Source organism: Boleophthalmus pectinirostris, unplaced genomic scaffold (assembly GCF_026225935.1).
Source record: "Boleophthalmus pectinirostris isolate CB_2022bp ecotype Guang Dong unplaced genomic scaffold, ASM2622593v1 HiC_scaffold_3, whole genome shotgun sequence".
NCBI classification, from domain to species: Eukaryota; Metazoa; Chordata; class Actinopteri; order Gobiiformes; family Gobiidae; genus Boleophthalmus; species Boleophthalmus pectinirostris.
This window is the reverse complement of record NW_026571299.1, coordinates 28,761,989-28,783,174: the sequence shown is the minus strand read 5'-3', so window position 1 is coordinate 28,783,174 and position 21,186 is coordinate 28,761,989. Positions and strand designations below refer to the sequence as shown.

The 21,186-nt window shown below is 35.7% G+C and overlaps 1 protein-coding gene across 1 annotated transcript in view; it reads right to left on the bottom strand.

Moving 5' to 3' along the window:
* The window catches only part of erbb3a (erb-b2 receptor tyrosine kinase 3a), a 37,291-nt gene that overhangs the window by 12,322 nt on the left and 3,783 nt on the right, over positions 1 to 21,186 (bottom strand). The window contains 14 exon segments of the mRNA XM_055160702.1: positions 937 to 1,066; positions 1,476 to 1,687; positions 2,496 to 2,513; positions 2,653 to 2,743; positions 2,825 to 2,898; positions 3,352 to 3,469; positions 3,779 to 3,892; positions 4,190 to 4,331; positions 5,121 to 5,178; positions 5,180 to 5,237; positions 5,548 to 5,613; positions 6,727 to 6,852; positions 8,517 to 8,703; positions 11,618 to 11,769. Of these exon segments, the coding sequence (XP_055016677.1) occupies positions 937 to 1,066; positions 1,476 to 1,687; positions 2,496 to 2,513; positions 2,653 to 2,743; positions 2,825 to 2,898; positions 3,352 to 3,469; positions 3,779 to 3,892; positions 4,190 to 4,331; positions 5,121 to 5,178; positions 5,180 to 5,237; positions 5,548 to 5,613; positions 6,727 to 6,852; positions 8,517 to 8,703; positions 11,618 to 11,769 (1,546 nt within the window).

Genomic DNA, 21,186 nt, shown 5'->3' with positions numbered 1-21,186 from the left:
AATTAATGTATGAAATGACTAAAAAGAAAATACACAAATGTTTAACCAAATCATTTAACATTTATGCATTTGAGACCTATTACATTATATTTATCCAACCAGAAAGAATCAGCAAATTAACAATAGACATTACTCCTGCCCCAGTCTAGATTAAATACCACTGGTCTATACAAAGGTGTGATGTCATTTGAACGGTACACCTCTAATACAAACAAGTTATATGATAAGTTAATGATAACAGTTAATGATAAATGTGTAAGAGGCACACAAGGATTGTAATTAAATATTAGTCTAAAAATGGCAATTACGCTACTAAAATGACATGCTATAGGATTATGAGAAAATGTATCACTGGAAATATTATATGAGGAACATGTCCAAAAATAAATTATATTAAATGCAAAACTGATCAAAAAAGAGACAGATATTCAGAAATGTACAATATGGGCTAAAGTCATGTTTTTGGGGGGGTTTTTTGTTTTGTTTTTTTCATAATTTATTGGTGAATACTTTCCATGTCACTTTCCATGCATTAGTAAAAAGATTTGTTTGCAATATACTTTCAGTTGATATTGTACAAAAATGTTACCATAGTAGATATAAAAATATCAGTATGTTAAAGGTGAAATATGACATAAAGCTTATTTTTACCTATATGGAGACAAGAAGGGGACATCACCAGACCAAAACTACAGGTCACCCACATTAAGAAAGCATGTTTTCATTATTTGCATGGTATCATTAAAAACAAACCTACAACTTAATAAATGCAAGTTACCCAAAGCACCTTATGTCTAAATATGTAATCTCAAAGCAGAAATTCTTATAAGATAACAGACAGTTTAATACACCTCTAAGTCAAATAGCTTCAGTGATGATTCAGGGACAGCTCATCGATAAGGACATGATAAGGTGATGGTAAATCTGTAGACTGACCCAGAGAGAAACATGCACTCAGACACACAGGTTCCTCCTCGGCTGTAGTTTCGACAGGACACACATTGATCAGGACCAGGGCCCCAGCACCCATCAGAGCACAGGGGGTCACATACATGCCCCTCTGCAGCTACAAAGAAATATACAAACAACATGGTCAAAGAGGAGAAAAGAAAAGAGTGCAAAGTGGTTGAAGTTGTTATTGATCTACGGGGACTTGAATTTTGCTATTCTAAAGGTTACTAGTAAAGCTTCAGTTTAAAAAAACTCAATAAAACTCTAATTTCTTGAGCAAAATATAAGAAAAAAAAAATCCTGGAAAATTGGTAACTCTACACACTTTTCATATGTGGATTTAAGTTGCACACAGTATGGTATGAAATTCTCTATCTTTTATTTATTTAAATAGCTTTAAGACTAAAATGTATTATCATCACTCCAAAGGCATTCCCAGGTTCATGAGAGAGCATGAGGTGAACAATAATCCAAATAACTCCACCTGTATGTAAAATCCCTAATATCCAATAATGTCCACTGACCACATGTCTTTTGGGGGCAGTTGTCCTTGATGTCGACGAGCTTCTGTCTCTTCTTGACGTTGCTGTTGAAGATGTGGCTCCAGTTGAGTGTGTGGTGGTAGCACAGCTGTTTGTTTCCTGTGATGTAAACGCTGCCATCGTTGATCCGCCTCAGAGACCTCAGCCCCAGAGACGTGAGAGACGGGATCCTCATCACCATCAGAGAGTAGCTCCTGCAGGGGTAGGGTGTGCATGTAAGTATAGTGAAATCAAACCACCCAAGATCTAAACTGGTCAATCTATTAGATACTCAAATAACTGGCTAATTACATAATAATACATCTCACAATACCCTAATACTAGCACTGTGTCTACTAGCTGCCAATAGACTTACAAGCAGAGTTAAATTTGTGCCTGATTAAAGTATATTATAAAATATTACGTTAAATTGACTCTTGAGAGCTTTTAGTCATGTTAGAATGTTGTTGCCGCCTCAAAAAAATATGCAGAGTAATGTTTTGTTTCATTCACACCTGTTTGAGCAACCCTGCCTTATTAATCTGTCTACTTCTCCAAAAGTCCAAATGCTCTGTTCCACCTGGTAATGTTATGAAACAGTAGTTTTCAAGTTACATTTCCCTTTTATTCAGTAGAGATTGGAAATTCCAGGTCTGAACAAAACACAACTCTGGGTTTATGATGAGGAAACAACATTACAGCATAGATCAGAAATTAGCATAATATGGGCCCTTTAATGTTAATAACACCTTGTCTAAAATAGCACTGTTCCAGACACTTTTCCAGATTCCAAGTTTTCCAGATTCCAGCTTTACAGTTTCATGTATTATTCATTCACTCCACACTTGCACTGTTAGAAGCTGCTTCTGTTGCCACAGCTGCCCTGGGGTAAACCAATGAAAAATCTGTTCCATTAAACACTAATATACTATAACTTAAAGTGCATCCAGTAATCCTAAACAAATGTAAAAGAAAATATGCAAACAAATTGGAGCTAAAAATAAAGTTGAAAAGTTACTGTACCTTTTACTGCTCATGGGTCTGGACGTCAGCACAAACATAGAAAAGATACAAAAACATGCAAGTCCATCAGATATGAGAAATGCTATTGAAATTAAAATGACCAAGGCCAAACACAATAGCAACACTGTTAAATCGAATAGAAAAAAATTTTGTTTACTTGTAGAGACTTCGTCCTTCAATTGTCTCGAGGTTTGAGAAGACGGACAGGTCAGTCATGTTCTCTGGCCATGACTGGATACTCAAAATATCTGAAAATAGAAATTGTATTTTCAGTATAAATTAGATAAGCTCGCACAGTTAAGTTTAAATATAATGTATGAAATAGGTACCTGTAATTTCTCGAACAGTGTTGAAGATTTTTAGTTTCTCTGGATCAAGTGGTGGAACTTTATTGAACTCATCACTAAACGAAAACAATCAACATGAATATATTGCTTCCTTGTAATGAAGTGGCTCAACCTTTTGCTTTGACACCAATAGGGAAGGGCATCTGGTATAATAAATCATGACTGGAAAGCTATTAATATTTAACCTGTATTTTGCAATTTGTGAAGGAAAAGTCAAATCATATCACATCCCTTGTTGTCAAAAAGCTTCAAATTCGGTCAAGCAATGTGAGATCCAAGATTATCTACTTTTCTACTGTATATAATGTTAAGAGCATGATCATAATAAAGCCAGCTACAGTGGCAAATTTGAGAAAATGTAAAATACATTAATTACATTGTCAACATTGTTAACATTTTCATACTTAAATACACCCACTTGAGAGTGCATGTTTAATTAGTACACAGCTAGATATTAATCCTCTATCTTGAAAAATTGTTAAAATGATGATACGAGTTGTAAGTCTCACCCTTTGATTCCAGTGACCAGGAAGTGCAGACTGCCCTGGATCTTGGTGCAGTTTATGAAGCTGTCGATGTTGAAGGCATCTACAGTTTGCCGATCTGTAGTCCCCGTCCCATGACATGCTAGAGATAGAAAAAAACAAAAAATATTTTTCTTACATTCATACATACATTAATAGATTTCACATAAGACTAATGCTCTTGTAGTATTATCAATATAGGTTATTCCTTTGATTGCAAATTTCCTTTGATTTTGTTTGGCTGAATTTTGACTAAATTATTATAGTTATATTAATACTAACCTTTTAAAAACAGTCTAACATTGTTTATTCATATGGGCTTTTATTGTGCCATACAATTCTATTGGATTCAAACACACCTTGTTTCAGATGAATCAAAATGCTATCAAGAAACAGCTATAGTTAGTTTTACCTTTTGGACAGAGGCCAGCGCAGGGTTGGCATCTCTTGACTCCGTTCTTTTCGACCTCCATCGTTCCAGGAGGACAGCTCACCACACATGAGCTCCCATCAACAACAAGGTTTGCTACAATAAAATATATGTAAATGTAAATGATGAACGTCAAGTCAAGGAGTCAAGAAAAGTTGTCTAAACTGTAGCCCTCAGATCAATTTTTGTTGGCCCTGGACTTCCTGAATGAATTGGCACTACATACTACTACTATATACTGTATATATGTGAAAAAATGTCATCTCTGAAATGTGCTCAAAGGACACAAGACAGATAACATAAAGCCCAATAACCTAAGAAGATAAAGAGCAAAAATAGAAAGAGCACAAATATAATCCTTACAAATCTAACCTACTAACTGTACAGACTCACTTGGGCACTGGGCGACACAGATGGAGCCGTACTGGTACTTGGCATTGGGATTGGCCTCCATCCTGAAGGTGTTTTTGTTGTAGAGTAAAGCCTGAGGACACTCTCGAACACACGACCCAGAGTTATTGAACCTCCTACAGGCCTATCAAAGGAACACAAGCAATTATCAACACACACAATACTGGTTTCTTTAAAATGATCATGTGGTCTTACACTACTTCTGCTACCTATCAGAACTATTCAGCAATGCTCAAATATTGTCCAATTTTGGTCTATTTTTCAGTATTGATACCGGTTCAAATCTAGGTATCTTGTTTTGATATTTAAAATGGGGTATATTTATTTTCATATTATCTATGAAGTGAGTTGAGTGGATTTCATCAAGGAGAGATAGAATAATATTTTGTTTCCAGTAAAATACAGATAGCATTTACATTACTGTACAAAGTAAACCACAAGTCTCCAATGATTTTTTTAAATGGGACTTTGCAAATGAACTCTTAAGATACAAAAATTAAGAAGGAAGCATGTCATGATAAATATTATATCGACATATCATTCAATACATGACAGATGGAACAATTATTTACATATTTATCGTGGGGACTTCTTTGTATGAGTGGGAAAATGTTGGTTATTTTTCTGTACTAAGATAAGATTTGACATTTAGAAGATTGAATTATGGCCTTCTTTTACTCTACACTACACTTACACTAACTTAAGCAAATACTTTTGAGAGGGTCATTCTGCTTTATGTTTTGGTTTCTTTATTATCGTTTATTGCCTATATTGTATGTCTAATGCATCAAAAACTGTTATTTTGACAGGCCTATTAAGAAAAAATCCTATCCATCATATAATTCTAACTAATGTAGAGATTAGGTGAGAGTATATGAGTGATATTTAGTTTAATAAATGTATCTAAACTCACAAAGCAGTCTGTGTCCAGTGGCCCGGTGCATCCTCCAGCACACTCATTATGACAACACATTGGGACTGCGCCCAAAACACCGGCCGTTACACTGAGGAGCGCACACTGTCTTAGTCACTGAAATAGAAGAAAACAACATAATATTTACAATGAGCATAAGCACCAAAAACATATCCATGGGTTTTAGAAGTCAGAATGTTGAATAGAACTCAAAACTAAATAGTATGTCTTTTGAATAGAAAAAAGTCCTCAAAATATTACATTAAAAAAAACACACATGATCAACATATGTAGCCCATATGGCAAAATCTGTTAACTAAAATGCCTACTCTGCAAATGCTAACTGTTTGTGTTTTGGCCAAACCAATGAAACAGAGCCTAGGTTGTATTATATTGTCAATCTTTGTCCACTTGTGATTATACTTACAGGTCTGGCACTTGTCAGTTTCTGGACCCCAACATCCAACTTCACCACAGACTTCATGACAGGGCTCTGAGGAGTAAACATCCAGAGATTAGCTTGTGGTTGCTAAATAAGTAGCCTATTGCTTGATCTGTGCAGTTCATGTATATTCTAATCACCTAACAGCCTATACATAACATCATGTTTTTACATTTGTAATAGTAAAACTGGTTTAGGTCAAAACATAGCCTACTTTATTGGCAGGGTAAATATTAGCCTCTAGGCCTACCTTTCTGTGTACTCTACGCTAGATTGCATTCAGATTGTCAGATGGAATCAAAAATATTTATAAGGAGGCAATAAAGGACTTTTAGATAATATTTAGTAGAGTAAGCTACTTTCAGTAAAAAAAATGGCATGGAATAGCTCCTTAACCAGAAGACAACCAAGTTTGCATTCAGGTCTGGAGACCTTATATTCCCTATTGTAATATTTAACTGTTGCGTAGGAGGAGTTTTTTTTGCACTGTTGTCCTACATCATGATTCATTAAAAAACTATTTTAAAAACAATTGGCTAAGTTTCAGATCTTTGGACCAATTAAATAGCTCATAAACTAGATGCCACTCAGCTTCGCATCCATGTGGGGCATATTTCCGATTGTGCATTAGATCCAGTGCTTTGGTGGAGGTCTGTTTTTGTTTTCTGCTTTTTGGCTTCTTAGATGTGAACAGTTTCAGAGCTCTGGACCAATTAAATAGCCATGAAAACATGAAGTTTGCATTCAGGTCTGGGTGCCATATATTTCCAATTGCGAGATAGCTCACCAAGATGTTGGCCTTGGTGGGGTTTTGCATGTACTTTTCAGCCCATTGTCCAGGATCATAATTATTTAATAGACTTAATAGTTGTTTACAAACAACTGGCTTTTCAGATGACATTTTCAGACCTCTGGACCAACTGAATATCCAATAAAGTAGAAGACACTTCAGCTTCCAGGTTTGAGCCCCATATACTATTTTCAGCTGGTGATTTGGTGGAGTTTTTTATTTTTTTTTATTTTTTTTTTTGTACACATGTAAACTGTTTTAAATCTCTTGACCAGTTGAATAGCTCATCAATGAAAAGACAAGTCTGAAAGCAGTTTTGGGTACCATATATTTCCAATTGCGTGAAAGATCCACTGTGGGGTTCTAGCACTTACTGTCCGGCCCGTTGTCCTGGATCATGATGTGGGCGCTGCCATCCTTCACTATGTCAAGCCAGTTCACCTTCGGAGCATAACTCAGGTATTTGTTTTGGATGATCTTCACTCCTCCCTCCAGGATTTCTGTGGAAGACATAGGACAAATCGTGAGCATAATTGAACATGTCGAAACAGGCGTATGATTCATTCTTCTCAAGTGTTGGTATTTACTATGAAGATTACAAATGCGTATCATGTATCATTGACGGTTGGAGGTGGAGAGTGGATGAGCGTTCATATCTGAGGAGGGAGTGTTCAGAGTGTGTGGGTGGGAGACAGTTAAGACTCAGCTCTGACAATGTAAACGTGTGCAGCCACTTAGAAGAAACAAAACGGCTAGACTGCTTCTTATAAGGTTTTTGGCATCTATACAATTTTTTTTTTCAGTGGTATAGCTTTTATGAGAATTATGTTTTATTTTTTTTATCATGGCTACAATACATTTCAAAATCTCTTGTGGAAGTAATTTCTGAATTTTATGTTTTTAGTGTTTTTAAAGCCACAGTATATAACTATAGAAGTAACTATGTACAACTATTATTAACTATTTACTACTATTTACTACTATTTACTACTATTTGAATGTTCCAAAGTGTGGTTTTAACTTTCTGTTTCTCTGGAATCATGCAGGTGTTGTGCCACCACCAGAAAGTTACATACTGTGACTTTAAAGAAAGAGACAGTAATATTTGTGGTTTCATAGTCTGTTGTTGTTAAACTCCTATAGGAAATATTTTTAGTAACCTAAATGTAATACAAATTTGTCTTTACATATATAATTATTGCCACATTATGGGAAGTTTTAAATAATCATAGCCTTCAGCTTCCTTTTTATAGGTGCCATTTTGAGTACTTTTGACCATTTAAAATACATAATAATATTTGGTTGTGATTTGTTAATTGCTACAGCAACGGTGCTCATTTTTCATCACTCTGAAAGCCATGGTTAGAAATAAATAAGGGCTAGGCAATACGGCGATGAGTCTGGTGCAATCACATTATGACAAATAATTATGACTAATACGATAATTTTATGTTGACTGGGCTGTTGTGAAAAGGAGCAAAGGATCATGGTCTATGTAGTTCAAAATACAATAATAGGGGCTTAAGTACCCATAAAGAGGTGAGCTAGTAAACAAGGGCAGGGCAGTTTCATTCTAAAACTTAAAATAATTCCAAGTGTCTCAGACCAGTACCACCAATTCTGGATGGGAACTGATGTCTTCATTCCAAAAACAGTGCCCAGATGACCACTGATGAAACCTTTCTCATCCAGAAATTCACATGTTGCTTGACTATGACAATCACATTCTAAAATCTGAAAGCCAAACCTTTTTTTCATCTCACTGAAATAGTGTTGTCACTATACTAAAATTTCAAACTTGATTTCAATACTAAGGATTAGACTCGATACTTGATACCAATTCCAATACTACGATGATAATAAGAAGCAATCTTTTTTTGGACAACATAATGTGATTTTCCACATTAAATGAAATCACAATACTTTTCTTTTGGCCTCATATTTGTGTAATCTTTCAGTAGTCCAGGAAGGTTCCATAGAGGTCCATATTAGTCTCTTATACTTGTTCTGATACAACTCAAGATCATTCTAAATCTATCAGGAAGGGTTAATTTTGGTCCTGTGAATGTACTTTTAGTATCAATACTTGCTCAAATTAATATCTCGTTTTAGTATGTGATTTTCAAAACTTCTGACAACCCTACACTGAAACAGTTGTTCAAACCTGTGAGGTGAGTGAGTCCCAGTTCTTGCAATCCGCGGTGTCCTTCCTTCTGGTAGTTGACCATCACAGCTAAAGCGTACTGGTCCTCGTACAGAGCGCTGCCCCGGATCACTCTGAGCTGCTCCAGAGGCAGACGGCTAAACTCATTCAACGCCAGCAGGATGTAGCCCGTCACCTCACGAATGGACTGCACAGACACACAAACATCATATTATAGAGATGTGTCTGATTGTTTTGATATGATTTTGTTCATATGTTCTTATTCCTGAGTGTTTATTTTGTAGGGTTTGGTAATTTGGTGGTTTGGCAAAAAAAAAAAAAAAAAAAAAAAAAAAAACACATGTCCTTATTCCATTTGTGTGGTCACAAACCTCACTATCTTAGAACTATTCAAAACATAGTCTATTGGACAATATTATTTAATACAGACAAGAGAAGCTCAAATGAATACTGATTTTAAGGGGGTTATAGTGAGTTCTTGGTTCTAGTCAATAATAGTAATGATCAGGTTCAGCGTTTGTGAATTTACCTTTTGAATATTTCATGGCAAAGTACAATGTAGTTGATGGGGAACTCTGGCTCTTGCCCTCATGGGAGTATGAATCTGAAAACCACCAACTAAGGGACAAAGGTGGTTTTCAGATTCTAAAATGAGATGACGTCATACTCCCACATGTTGGGAAGAGCCATATTTCCCTAATGATGACATTGTGCCTTGTCATGAAACATCCAAAAGCTAAATGCACAAATGGTGAACCAGATTTTTTTTATTACTGACTAGACATTAACTTGCGCTATTACAATGAAAAACTACCCCTATCTGTATTAAATATTGCTGGCCTAATGTTATGATGTTATGATGTCATCGAAAACCCACCAATAGACAATTTCAAGAGTCAAACGCACAACACACAATTACAAAATTTTAAACTGTTGTGCTTTTAGTAAAAATGTTTATGTGAAATTAATTACAATTTAATTTAATGGAGATCCAGTCATTTCAAATTGCCAGTGAACAGCTTGGGTGTTTTTAATCCAGAGGTGTACAGGAAGTCCTCTGTCAGTAAAAGCATGTGGTTTGGAGCAGAGTTAAGACTTTAGAGGAACAAATTTGACTGTGTTTGTGTTGAATGTCACTGATTAAAAGTCTGTCCTGTTCATGAACTCAATAATAGACATTTTATTTTATTTTTGAAAAGAAAAACTGTAACTGAATCCAAACTCTAGAGCGACCAATAAGACCCAACCCTAAAAAATTAATGCAATTTTTTGTATTTATATCATAAGATCCACTGATTTAAAATGTTATTGATCCAAAATTTCTATGAGGTATGACAGCACAATCTGTAGAGATGTTAAAATAATATAGTAAGGTTTAAAGGGCCTTTATTACACTATCTTCTGATGTCATAATATAATATACTTTTCTCTTTAAAAACATACCTGGAATCGCAAATTGTTTCATTTACACATGTTTAACATGCAAACCCATCATATTTAGGTTCTTCTCTGGAACAGAAAACACTCTGTTCCACCTTGGGATGTGGTATACAGATAATATGTTCCACTGTGTTTTTAAACTCTAAACATCTTCATTTGGATAATTTCAGCCCTGGAACTACCAATCTCTGCTGACCAAAAGTTAAAAGGTAGGTGTTAACTTGAAAACTATCACTGTATGACATTCCAAGATGGAGCAGAACATTTTGAGCTTTAGAGATGTAGACAGACTAATGCAGGGCTGCACAAACATATGTGAATGAAAGAAAACAAACTATACATTACATTACATGTTTTCTTGCCCTTTTAAAATATTCAAAAAATAAAGTACCTTAATTTTGATAGTGTCCAGTTCCCCTTTCAGTTTGAAGTATTGAGTTTTTTGTTTATTATTTGAGTCGATTGCCACGGTCCACTGAATCAGTAAGGGATAAAAACACGAGGCTTGTCACTGTGTAAATACAGGCTAAAATCACGTCTTAAATTTGATCTGAGTTGTTGTTGTTGAGAGCGGAGGTGTGTTTTTCTTGTGTTTTTAGTCACCCTTCACTCAGAGTTTAGATGTACAGACAGAAGCGGTCAAACCAGAGCTGAATGAACTCATTGTACTAAAGAGGAGACGAGCCAAACGTGGTTTACTAAAGAATCTGCCTGTTATTAAACTACTGTTATTAAAATTACTATAACAGCCTATTGATGCACCTTAGACAAAATATTTGTTTTTAAAATTTTGGTCTGTGGGGATGCAAACACTCCAGGAAAAGCAATCTCATCACTACAGAGACAAACAGGTGCAGAGCAGACCCTCCACTAGGAAAGTTAGAAAGTGCAGCTTTAATTTTTTGAAAGATAAGATGCCAGGTACAGCCCATTATTATTCTGTTTTATATTCAACATTAGAATCCCACTTTTCTAACATATCTCACACTCCTGCACTGGAAACAAAAGAAGGATATCTTTGGCAGCAAGACAAAAAGCTAGCACAATGAAACGAAGAACATCATGAACCAAATCTCAAGTAACACATTTATAAAGTATCAAAATGAAAAAAAATCACCTTCGGCGTTAATATGAAGATGTATACCAGTTATTAGTGTGACAAACAGATAATGGAGAAAATAGCTGGGTGACAGTAGTTCAGTGGGTTCAGTGGATAAAGTGTTATTCCATTGATCCAAAGCTTAACAGTTTGAAACCTGCTCTTGACATAAACATCATTGGCTAAATGGTTAGATCCACAGATGAATGTTGTTGTTCTGTCCTTGGGCAAGACACTTAACCCACCTCACCCCCAGTGTCTGTACGAACTGGTGTATGAGAGTGTGTGTGAGTGGTTTCTGTAGTGCTTTGAGTGCCTTGAAGGTGGAAATAATAGAATAATGTTTCTATCTAAAACTATCTGTATTATTTTTTTACTAATAAACACATATAGAAATGTCTATATGTGAAATTACTAACATGTTTTGTAATGTACTTTTTAACTTTTCACTTGTACCTGATTATTATTTTGAAGTACCAGTAGTCTTACTTGGTACTTCAAAATACATGTGAAAGGTCAGTTTGATTGATTGCTGTAAATGTATTGTGTAGCATGCTGTCACCTGTAGAAAGGAGAAGTCTCTGTAATGCTCCATCATGGTGATTTCCAGGTTGCCCATGACGATCTCACAGCCACTGTAACGCTCCTTCATCATGTTGAATTGAATGTCAGACTTCCCCGTCGTGCTCAGGCCGTTCTGTGTCCCCATACAAACTGGAAACAACAAAATACATATGAATAAAATATTGAGATACAAAAAAATGTCTGACAAAATCCTGCATATAGGTCATAACAATAAAAATTTAAAACAATATATTACACTTTTTTTTACGAATGGTTTAAAGTCCTCAAACAGTGCCTATAAAAGAAAACTAAAGCTTTAAAAGTCAAAACCTCAGAATTTAAAGTTTAACTCTGTATCTTATTCCCATTTCACATGACATTTGGCCAGAAAATCTTAAAGAGGACATATTACACTATTTTCTGTTCTATGTTATAATGTTGTTTCCTCATCACAAACATACCTGGAGATGTATTTTGTTTCATTCTCATGTTTAACACACAAATCCTGCATGGTTAAACTGAGTTCTTCTCTCAGATGGAAAACACTCTGTTCCACCTTGTGATGTTTCTACAGAACAAAAGGTAAAAGGGTGCTGCTAACTTGAAAATTACAATTACATGACATCACAAGGTAGAACAAAGAATTTTGAGCTTTGAAGATGTAGACAGACTAATAATAAAGGGTAACTCAACCATGCGTGAATGAAACAAATCACAACCACAGATATGTTTTTGATGAGGTAACAGAATGATAACATTGTTTAAAGGTTACAAGAGTCAATTTTGGATAATATAGGACCTTTAACAGTTATGCATAAATAATATGCATAAGTATAATTTCAATGTGTGTCTTTTGTATATGTATATGTATATGTATAATTTCAATGTATGTCTTTTACATATCATGCCATATATGCCATTTTTGCCTTTTTGCCATTGTGTCCTTGAGCAAGACATTTTGCCTTCTTCACCTGTATCAATAGCTGCAGTTGGAGATGTCAATGATGCAGATTGGGAGCCCTGCTACTGTCAGTCTACCCCAGGGCAGCTGTGACTATGTATTTGCTCACCATCACCATGAATACAGAATGATGTATGCGATGTAAAGCAAAAATCATGAGAAAAATTTAAAGTATTATGATAATCGTTTTTTTTTTTGTCTCCACATGGCAAATGCAACAACAAACAACACCAGCTAGAAAAATTCATCTTCACATCTGCTCATTAAAACCAAATCTGCAGTAGCATATTTCAAGTCTTTCTCTGTCCTCAGTTAAAAATTCTGATAAAAAACTATTTATTTCTTCACTTTGAGACTGTGTTTTGTGCTTGGACTGGGTCAATGGGTCCACTGTAGCAAGGCGAAGAGGCAGAGACTGTATTCGAGGCATGTCCTTCTGAGAGATACGATACGCACATACAGGACTTTGTTTGTAGTGTGTGGGAGGAAAGCCATCGCACATTTGTTATTCAAATGTTCGACTTGGGAAGAGGGACAGAGCTGGAGGAGGAATGGAAAATATGAAAAGTCAAATAAAGCTTTACATACTCTCTGTAAATAAAATTATTATGAGGGAAATTCACAAGTGGCTTTCTGAGATTCCAATTTCAAATCAGTACTATTCAGATTCTATGGAAAATATCATCTTCTTATCAACTAATACATTTTCAAATATAAAATACTAAAATGATCTTGCATAGTGATTTTCATGCATGAACTCCTCCATGCAAATAATTCAATAGTCATTTTTCTGATAACATTTATAGAGCCTACAGGGCAGATCACAAAGGCACGTGGTGCTATTACTACAACTACTACTATTACTACTACTACTACTACTACTACTACTACTACTACTACTACTACTACTACTAATAATAATAATAATAATAATAATAATAATAATAATAATAATAATAATAATAAATAATACTGCTAAAATTATTACTAGACTACTACTACTGCTTGGTGCTACTACTACCAATAGTACTGCTACTACTACAACTACTGCTACAATTACAGCTATTACTACAATTACCACTACTACTACTACTACTCCTACTATTGCTGCTAAATTAGTACTATTGCCATGGCGATTAGCAATTCAAAAAACAAAATATTATAGAATGTGCATAGAACAGGAAGGTGAACCCATGAACAGAAACTAGAAACTTCATAAATGTTATCCTGATCAATATTTTGAAATGCATTTGAGTAATATTTTAGACTCTGCAAACAGCGGTGGCACGCAACCAGACCCAGATTTTAGTCAACAAAGAAATAAAGTAATGCAGATTATTAACCAAAGTGAGTGTGCGTGAGGCTGAGGAGGGTTCTTTTGTCCATAAAGTCGTGATAAGAAGAGCATTGAGTTCACAAGAAAAGACTTTGTATCAAACCTGTATCAAGGTCCAACTATGAAGCAGAAAAACACTGAACTGTACCACCATGTGAAAGACTAGTATCCTCTACATTCACTGCAAGTATTTCATTATTAAGTTTACACAAATAGGTGGAATGAAATAATCTAAAAATAATAAAGCAACATTTAAAATACCATACTGTACAATACTATACTACTAATATTAGTACTTGTACTAATACTATGGCTGCAACTAGTCTAATTTTTTCAACCACAAATTTAGCTCTACCACTCACTGTACAATATTAAAGGTGCATTGTGTAACTTTTCTGGTGGAGGGTCCATCAAATGCTTTTCTTCCTGGAGATGTTATTGCTTTAGAATGTTTCATAATGACATTAAACCTTTCTGTCTTCATGGAAACCAAACCAGACCGAATTACAAGTCAGATTTGTGGAGAGGCGACCCCATTCACAGTTAGAATATTTTTTGTAAGTATGTTTGAGAAATAAAACCACTGAAAATACCAACAAAATAATTCTGCTGTTGCTTTAAAGATGCCCTACATACCTTCACTGTTTGTTGGTAATGTTATTGCTTTGCATGGAATGTTCCACAGTATGGCATTAAACTTTTCAGTTATGGGTGTTTATATTGAAATATGCTTTGTATACGGTAAGTGGGATTGCCTCTCCACAGATCTGCCCAGTAACTTGACCTGATGGCCTCACCTGCTTGTCTCCATGGGCATTGAAAAGTTAAATGTCACACTGTGGAACATTCTAGGCAAAGCAAAGCATAAAAAAAACACAAAAAAACTACTACTTCTACTAGTACTACTACTACTACTAACTAATACCAGGAAAGTTCTCCATTCTAATTTATGTGTGACCTTGTTTATTACCAAATGTCTAAGATGTTTTGACCTTTCCTTTTGTTATTCTCAGAGAACAATAATTATTAACTAGTTTGCAGGGTGTTTGTGGTTTTGGTTTGGTTTTCCTATAAAGTACTGTTTAAAAGGATATGACACATGACGCCTGTTTTAGTGCTTTATGAGCTCCATGCAGTTTGCTTCAGTAAACACAAGGAATCAGGAAATAATTAGCATGAACAGCTTGCTGTATATATTCAATTTTCAAACATTATAAATGCACTCTCTCTCCTCTCCTTCACTGACCACAGCAGCAGCAGAACCATTGCTAGGGCTGAATTTTTACTTTTTCCAATTACAACTAATGGGACAGTCAATTATTTAAAAAATGTGAAATACAACAACAATTAAAGGTGTATTGTGTATCTTTTCTGGTGGAGGGTCCGCATCCTGCTTGTCTCCATGGAGATGCTGTGGCTTTGCTTAAAATGTTGCACAGTATTACAGGGATTAATCATATCTATATTTATGGAAACAATCTTGTGGCACCACCAGGCCAAGATACAGGTCAGATCTGTGCAGAGGCAAGCCCATGCACAGATTTTTCCAGATATATTTTTAGCAATAAAAACAGCAGTAATTTAATAAATGCAAAATGGAAAAGTTTTATACCTACAGTGGAAAGTTCAACCAGTAAAGTTAAGAAACTTTAAATTGTGTGAAAATTACATGTTTTTTAAATTAAGACACAAATTTTGAATTCTTTATTATTTCTCATTAGATTTTTCTAGATTTTTTTGCACAAAATGATCACAAATTTAAGGGTATCCACTGAATTTGAACTATGTAATGCTGTTCTTCTGGTTTTGGGGTATGTCTTTATGGACCCACCTTCAGTCAAGCCCCTGTTATCAGTGACTGTTGACTCATAGACCGTTTGAAAGGGCTGTTGGGAAATACTTCGACACATATTCTGCAATATACAGGTATATGTAAACTCATCCCACGCAGAACTTAAACACGAGGGGAGTCCCATTGGCTCAGACCACAAAAAGTACAACTGCTATAATGGTGTTACTACTAAAAGTAATATATTATAGGGCTAATTTTATTTTTTGTAATCCTAGCCCAGAGTAACTACTACTACTACTACTACTACTACTACTACTACTACTACTACTACTACTACTACTACTACTACTACTACAGCTGCTGCTGCTGCTGCTGCTACTGCTACTGCTACTACAGCTTGTGTTCAAATGTGGCACTTCTTACTACAATACTTCTTCTAGAACTGTCTACTACCCACTACTACCTGTACTGGAAATAGCTAGTACTGCCTTTGTGGATACTATAATGTTTTAAATTACATTGTTCATTTATGCCTGACACTGGTAAATACTTTTGTAGCCACCGCTGTCTTCGAGCAATCTGCACCAAAGCTTTCCGACCATCAACAATCACACAATCTCGTTCATATGTTGTGACAGGAAAGGTGTTATGCCCAAGATCCCCAAAACAGAATGAAAGACTATGGCAGGAATGGAACTGCCAATCAATCTCTCAACCACAGGAGCCACCCTTGTCTAATGACATGCACTACTGCTATCTGCCAGTACTTGTTTTCTAAAATGATTTTTTGTTATTGTAAATGCACCACTGCCACTCCTACAACTATCATAACTACTTCTGCTATTGCTACTGCTAATACAAAATCTTAAATTGGACTACAAGATTCTCAATCAAATATATTTGGGCACATGGTTACTACTACTACTACTACTACTACTACTACTACTACTACTACCAGCACTATCACCCTAGGACAACCCACTCATTAGTTTAGCATGAGGAAAATGTATATGGCCTACACAAACCAGTATTTACCTATATGACACACAAGAACTACGACTACTACTACAACTACTACTTCTATTACTACTACTACTACAACGACAATGATGACTACCACATTAGACAACCCACTTATTAGTTTAGCATGACAGGAATCTATACATCTTGCCCACTAACCAGTATTTCTCTATGGGACACACATGTATTTCCACTATTAGTACTACTACTACTACTACTTCTACTACTATTACTACCACCCTAGAAAGTCCCATTCTACCCTGAGGAGTATCTATACGGCTTGCCACAAACCAGTATTTCTCTATAGGACACAAATGTACTTCCACTACTACTAATACTACTACTATTTCTACTACTATTTCTACCACTCTAGAACAAACCATTCATTAGTTTAGCATGAAGAGAATGTATATGGACTGCCACAAACCTCTATAGGACACACATGTATCTCCACTACTACTACTACAATTTCTATTACTTCTACTTCTGCTACTACTATTACTATTACTTCTATTATTACTGCTATTACTACCACCATAGAACAACCCACTCATTAGTTTAGGAAGAGAAGAATCTATCTTGCCTGCCTACAAACCAGTATTTCTCTATAGGGCCCATGTGGCTGTGATTCTAAGACAAAGGCCTATAGATTCACAGCTGGGACATTTGTGAACCGGACGAGTGGGTTTTCTGTCAGTCATAACAGCCTCAGTGTTGGCAGATGGAGGATGGAGCAACGCACACAAAGAGACTATTGCAAAAACACTGAGTTGAGGAATTCAAATTTGTGCAAAAGCTTGGGCAGATTTTTTTGAGATTTAGTGGCATTTTTATCAAAACTTTGTGAGTACAGAATGAAATGTGTAGCAGTTCTCAATAATATGTAATACAGTGAAGTAGCAAGGAAACTGATTTTGCAGATGTTGTTAAGTTTTACAAAGAGGTTCTGTTCACGTGGCATCAGAATAGGGTATTCAAAGGTATCTATAGTTTAAAGGGTTAGTTAAAGGGTCCATATTACTCTATTTTCTGATCTGTGTTATAACATTGTATCCTCATCAAAAACAGACCTAGAGTTGTGTTTTGTTTCATTCACACCTTAATGCAGAAACCCTGCATATTTAGGCTAAGTAAGAACAAGCAAGTGCTCCACTGAGTTTTTAAACTCTTTTACTCCTTCACTAGAATCATTTGGATAATTTCAGACGTGGAATTGTCAATTTCTACTGAACTAAAGGTAAAAGGTAGCTGCTAACTTGAAAACTACCATTTCATGACATCACAAGGTGGAACAGATCATTAGTGCTTTAGAAATGTAGACATTACTCATTACACAAACATGTGTGAATGGAACAAAACTCTAGGTATGTTTTTAAGGAGGCAACAACATTAAAAATGCTTAAAGGCTTAAAGTTTTGCGTAATATAGGACCTTTAAAATTAAGCTGGAGGACAGGTCAGAACTTGATGTAGAATTTGCTCTTTAACTGTCAGATTGCACATTTGCTGACCCGGTTTATGGTCAATATCTCTGTAACTGCTGGTAGTGCCATTTTTCAACCCCAAAAATGTGACTGTTGTCAGCTGAAAAGACTCCAATACATAAAGGAGGTTTGTTGAAGTAATCCCAAATAAATGAGGTTAAGCATTTGTGGATCATGTGTTTGGATATTTCTTTCAAACAGTAACAACAGTAACTCTCCCATAGAGTTACAGTGGCCCCAACCCTCCATTTGTAAATATGACGTTATAAAATAGACCGAAACCATTTTATGCATATTGATTCTTTTAAAATAAGCCTTTAACAACAGGTTTACTTTTCCATATCGACATGTTTTTGGGCGGTGGAGGGAAGACATTGCTCATATATTAATTGCACATCACACACTACAGATTGTGAGTCAACTAATCTAACAACATGCACTGAGTGAGACGCTAATACCTCTGGCTTAATTATTTAATTAAAGGTACACTATGTAACTTTTCTGACTGGAGGGGGTTGCCATCTGCTTCTCTCTGTGTGTGTTATTGCTTTGCCTAAAATATTCCACAATATGAATTTATCTACCTCCATGGAAACACACAGTTGATCCCACCAGGGCAAGTTACAGGTCAAATCTGTGGTGAGGCGATCCCGCTCACTGTAAATGTATTTTAAGGCATTTAAATCTATAAGCAATATACAATAGAAATAATGTTTTTTATATTTATTAACTGTGCTAATTTTAGATAGCTCTGCTGCCTAAACCTGTAATTAAACAAATGCAAGTTGAATTAGTCAAATGCAAGTCTGTGCAACATTCCAGGCAAAACAATTGCATCTCCATGGAGACAGGGAGGTACAAACAACAATAGAAAAGTGACATAGTGCATCTTTAGAATAACATGTATACTGTGGATTTGAACATTGTCAGGTTGAAAGCCTAAGTCGTTACAACAACGCACCTGTAATTAAATAAATGCAAGCTAAATTAGTTTAATGCAAGTCTGTGCAACATTCCAGGCAAAGCAAAAGCATCTCCATGGAAACAAAAAGGTGGACAGCAACAGAAAGGTTACATAGTACAACTTCACAAGATGAACTCATAACAAAATAGTGCCATTGTCTTGGTAGCGTAACCCAATACTTGATGAAAATAGCCAAGACTGTGAGAGTACGTAGGTCAGGTTTAAACAGCGCAGCAGAAAGAGGTGAGAAAAAGGTGAGAAGAATGGAGGGAGGAGACTGAATGAAGCGGTTGGGCCTATGACGACAGTAAACAGAAACTTGGCATAGGCTGGCAAAGGATTACAGCATTCCTCTGCTCTGAAAACGGGCACAAACACACAGATACCACAAAGATACCTGAGAGGTACGCTGTCAGGAAAGGGGAGGAGAGGGGAAGGGTGGTCAGGAAATGGAAAGCTGAATGGAGTGAGTGTGTTATGTCATTTATCAGTATTTTGAGAGCTAAAACCACCATTAATGCCAAAGAGAGAAGATCCAGACAAAGCAAGAATATCTCTATGAAGAAACACAGTGCCACTTGTTTTCCTTTGTCACCTCATCAAAAGTTACATAAACCCCCTGGAGATATTTCAAATTTAAATTAAATCCTACTATTTAAATGCAATTGCAATGCTTGTCAGTGAAAAATAGAATTCTTATAATAGTGTTTGCTGATTAAGCTTTTTGCATGTAAGTATTCATGCATTTCAGCCTCCTGTACAGGTGATATTTTAATGACCTTTTCCCATTCAAAATATATATTTTTGTTTTGAATTGTTCATTGTTATGGCAACAGTGCAGGGTTTTCATCATTCTGAAACCCATGCACATTATTGACTATAGTGTGGATCTATGCATTTTTGTAAGGAGATGTATGTGCATCATTACTAGATAAGGTTCAAATCCTAACTTCAGCCACAGGGGGGGTTAAGGAAAGTTTAATTATCATTTATCATTGAGATTTGCAAATGATTGGCTGCTCTTAAAATAAACCAATTAGCATATCAATCCTGCAGAAAAGATGACTAAATAACTGCAGCTTTTGCAACTGACTGCAATAGCAAAAAGTCAAATTGTGATTGTGATATGTTGTTTCCTCATCAAAAACATACCTGGAGTGGTGTTTTGTTTTATTCTCACAAGCTTATCACACAAACCCTGTGAACCCTGAAAACACTGTACTGAACTAAAGGGAAAAGGTAGCTGCTAACTTGAACTGAACTTGAACTTGAACTTGAAACTCTGCATTTTGAGTTTTGGAGATGTAGATAGTCTATGCAGCATTATGCGGCATTATACAGCATTACTAAAACATGCGTGAATGAAACCAAATGAATGTTTTTGAGGAGGTAATAACATTATAATGTGGCTTAAAGATCACAGAGTCAATTTTGCGTAATATAGGACCTTTAATCTTGGAGCTCTATAGGACAATGAATTAGAAAAGCAGTGCAGGATTTACAATTACACAGCAGACATAGATGTAGACCAGCCATTGCAATTGACTCTGCATTAAGCCTTCCACACATCACGTTTAGCACTACAATAGGCAGGACTAAACCAGGACTTGAACAGAACCAGACCAGGTCTATATTTGGACTAAACTGGGCTCAAATCAGAACTAAAGCGTCATATGCATTCACTGTTTGACGTCAGGGTTGCAAAGAAAAAGACAAACTCAGGTCCATTGTAAAGTTGCTGCGCTATAAGAGTCTTTAGGCGGGAAAGATGATTGACAGGTCTCCGGGCCCATCTCTGTAACAGGACCAGTGACATATTTTCACTTTATGTAAGTGCATTTGCCTAAGTCACACCCACCTAAGAGTACAAAGGGAAATGCCCACTGTTGATTTTGTTGTTGTAGTGTTTGCAATATGTAAATGTAAAAAAACACTTCTAAATTGTATATGAATAAGAATTACTGACTGGATTTTGATGGTTCCAAATGGGTAGAAATTAAATTAAATTAAA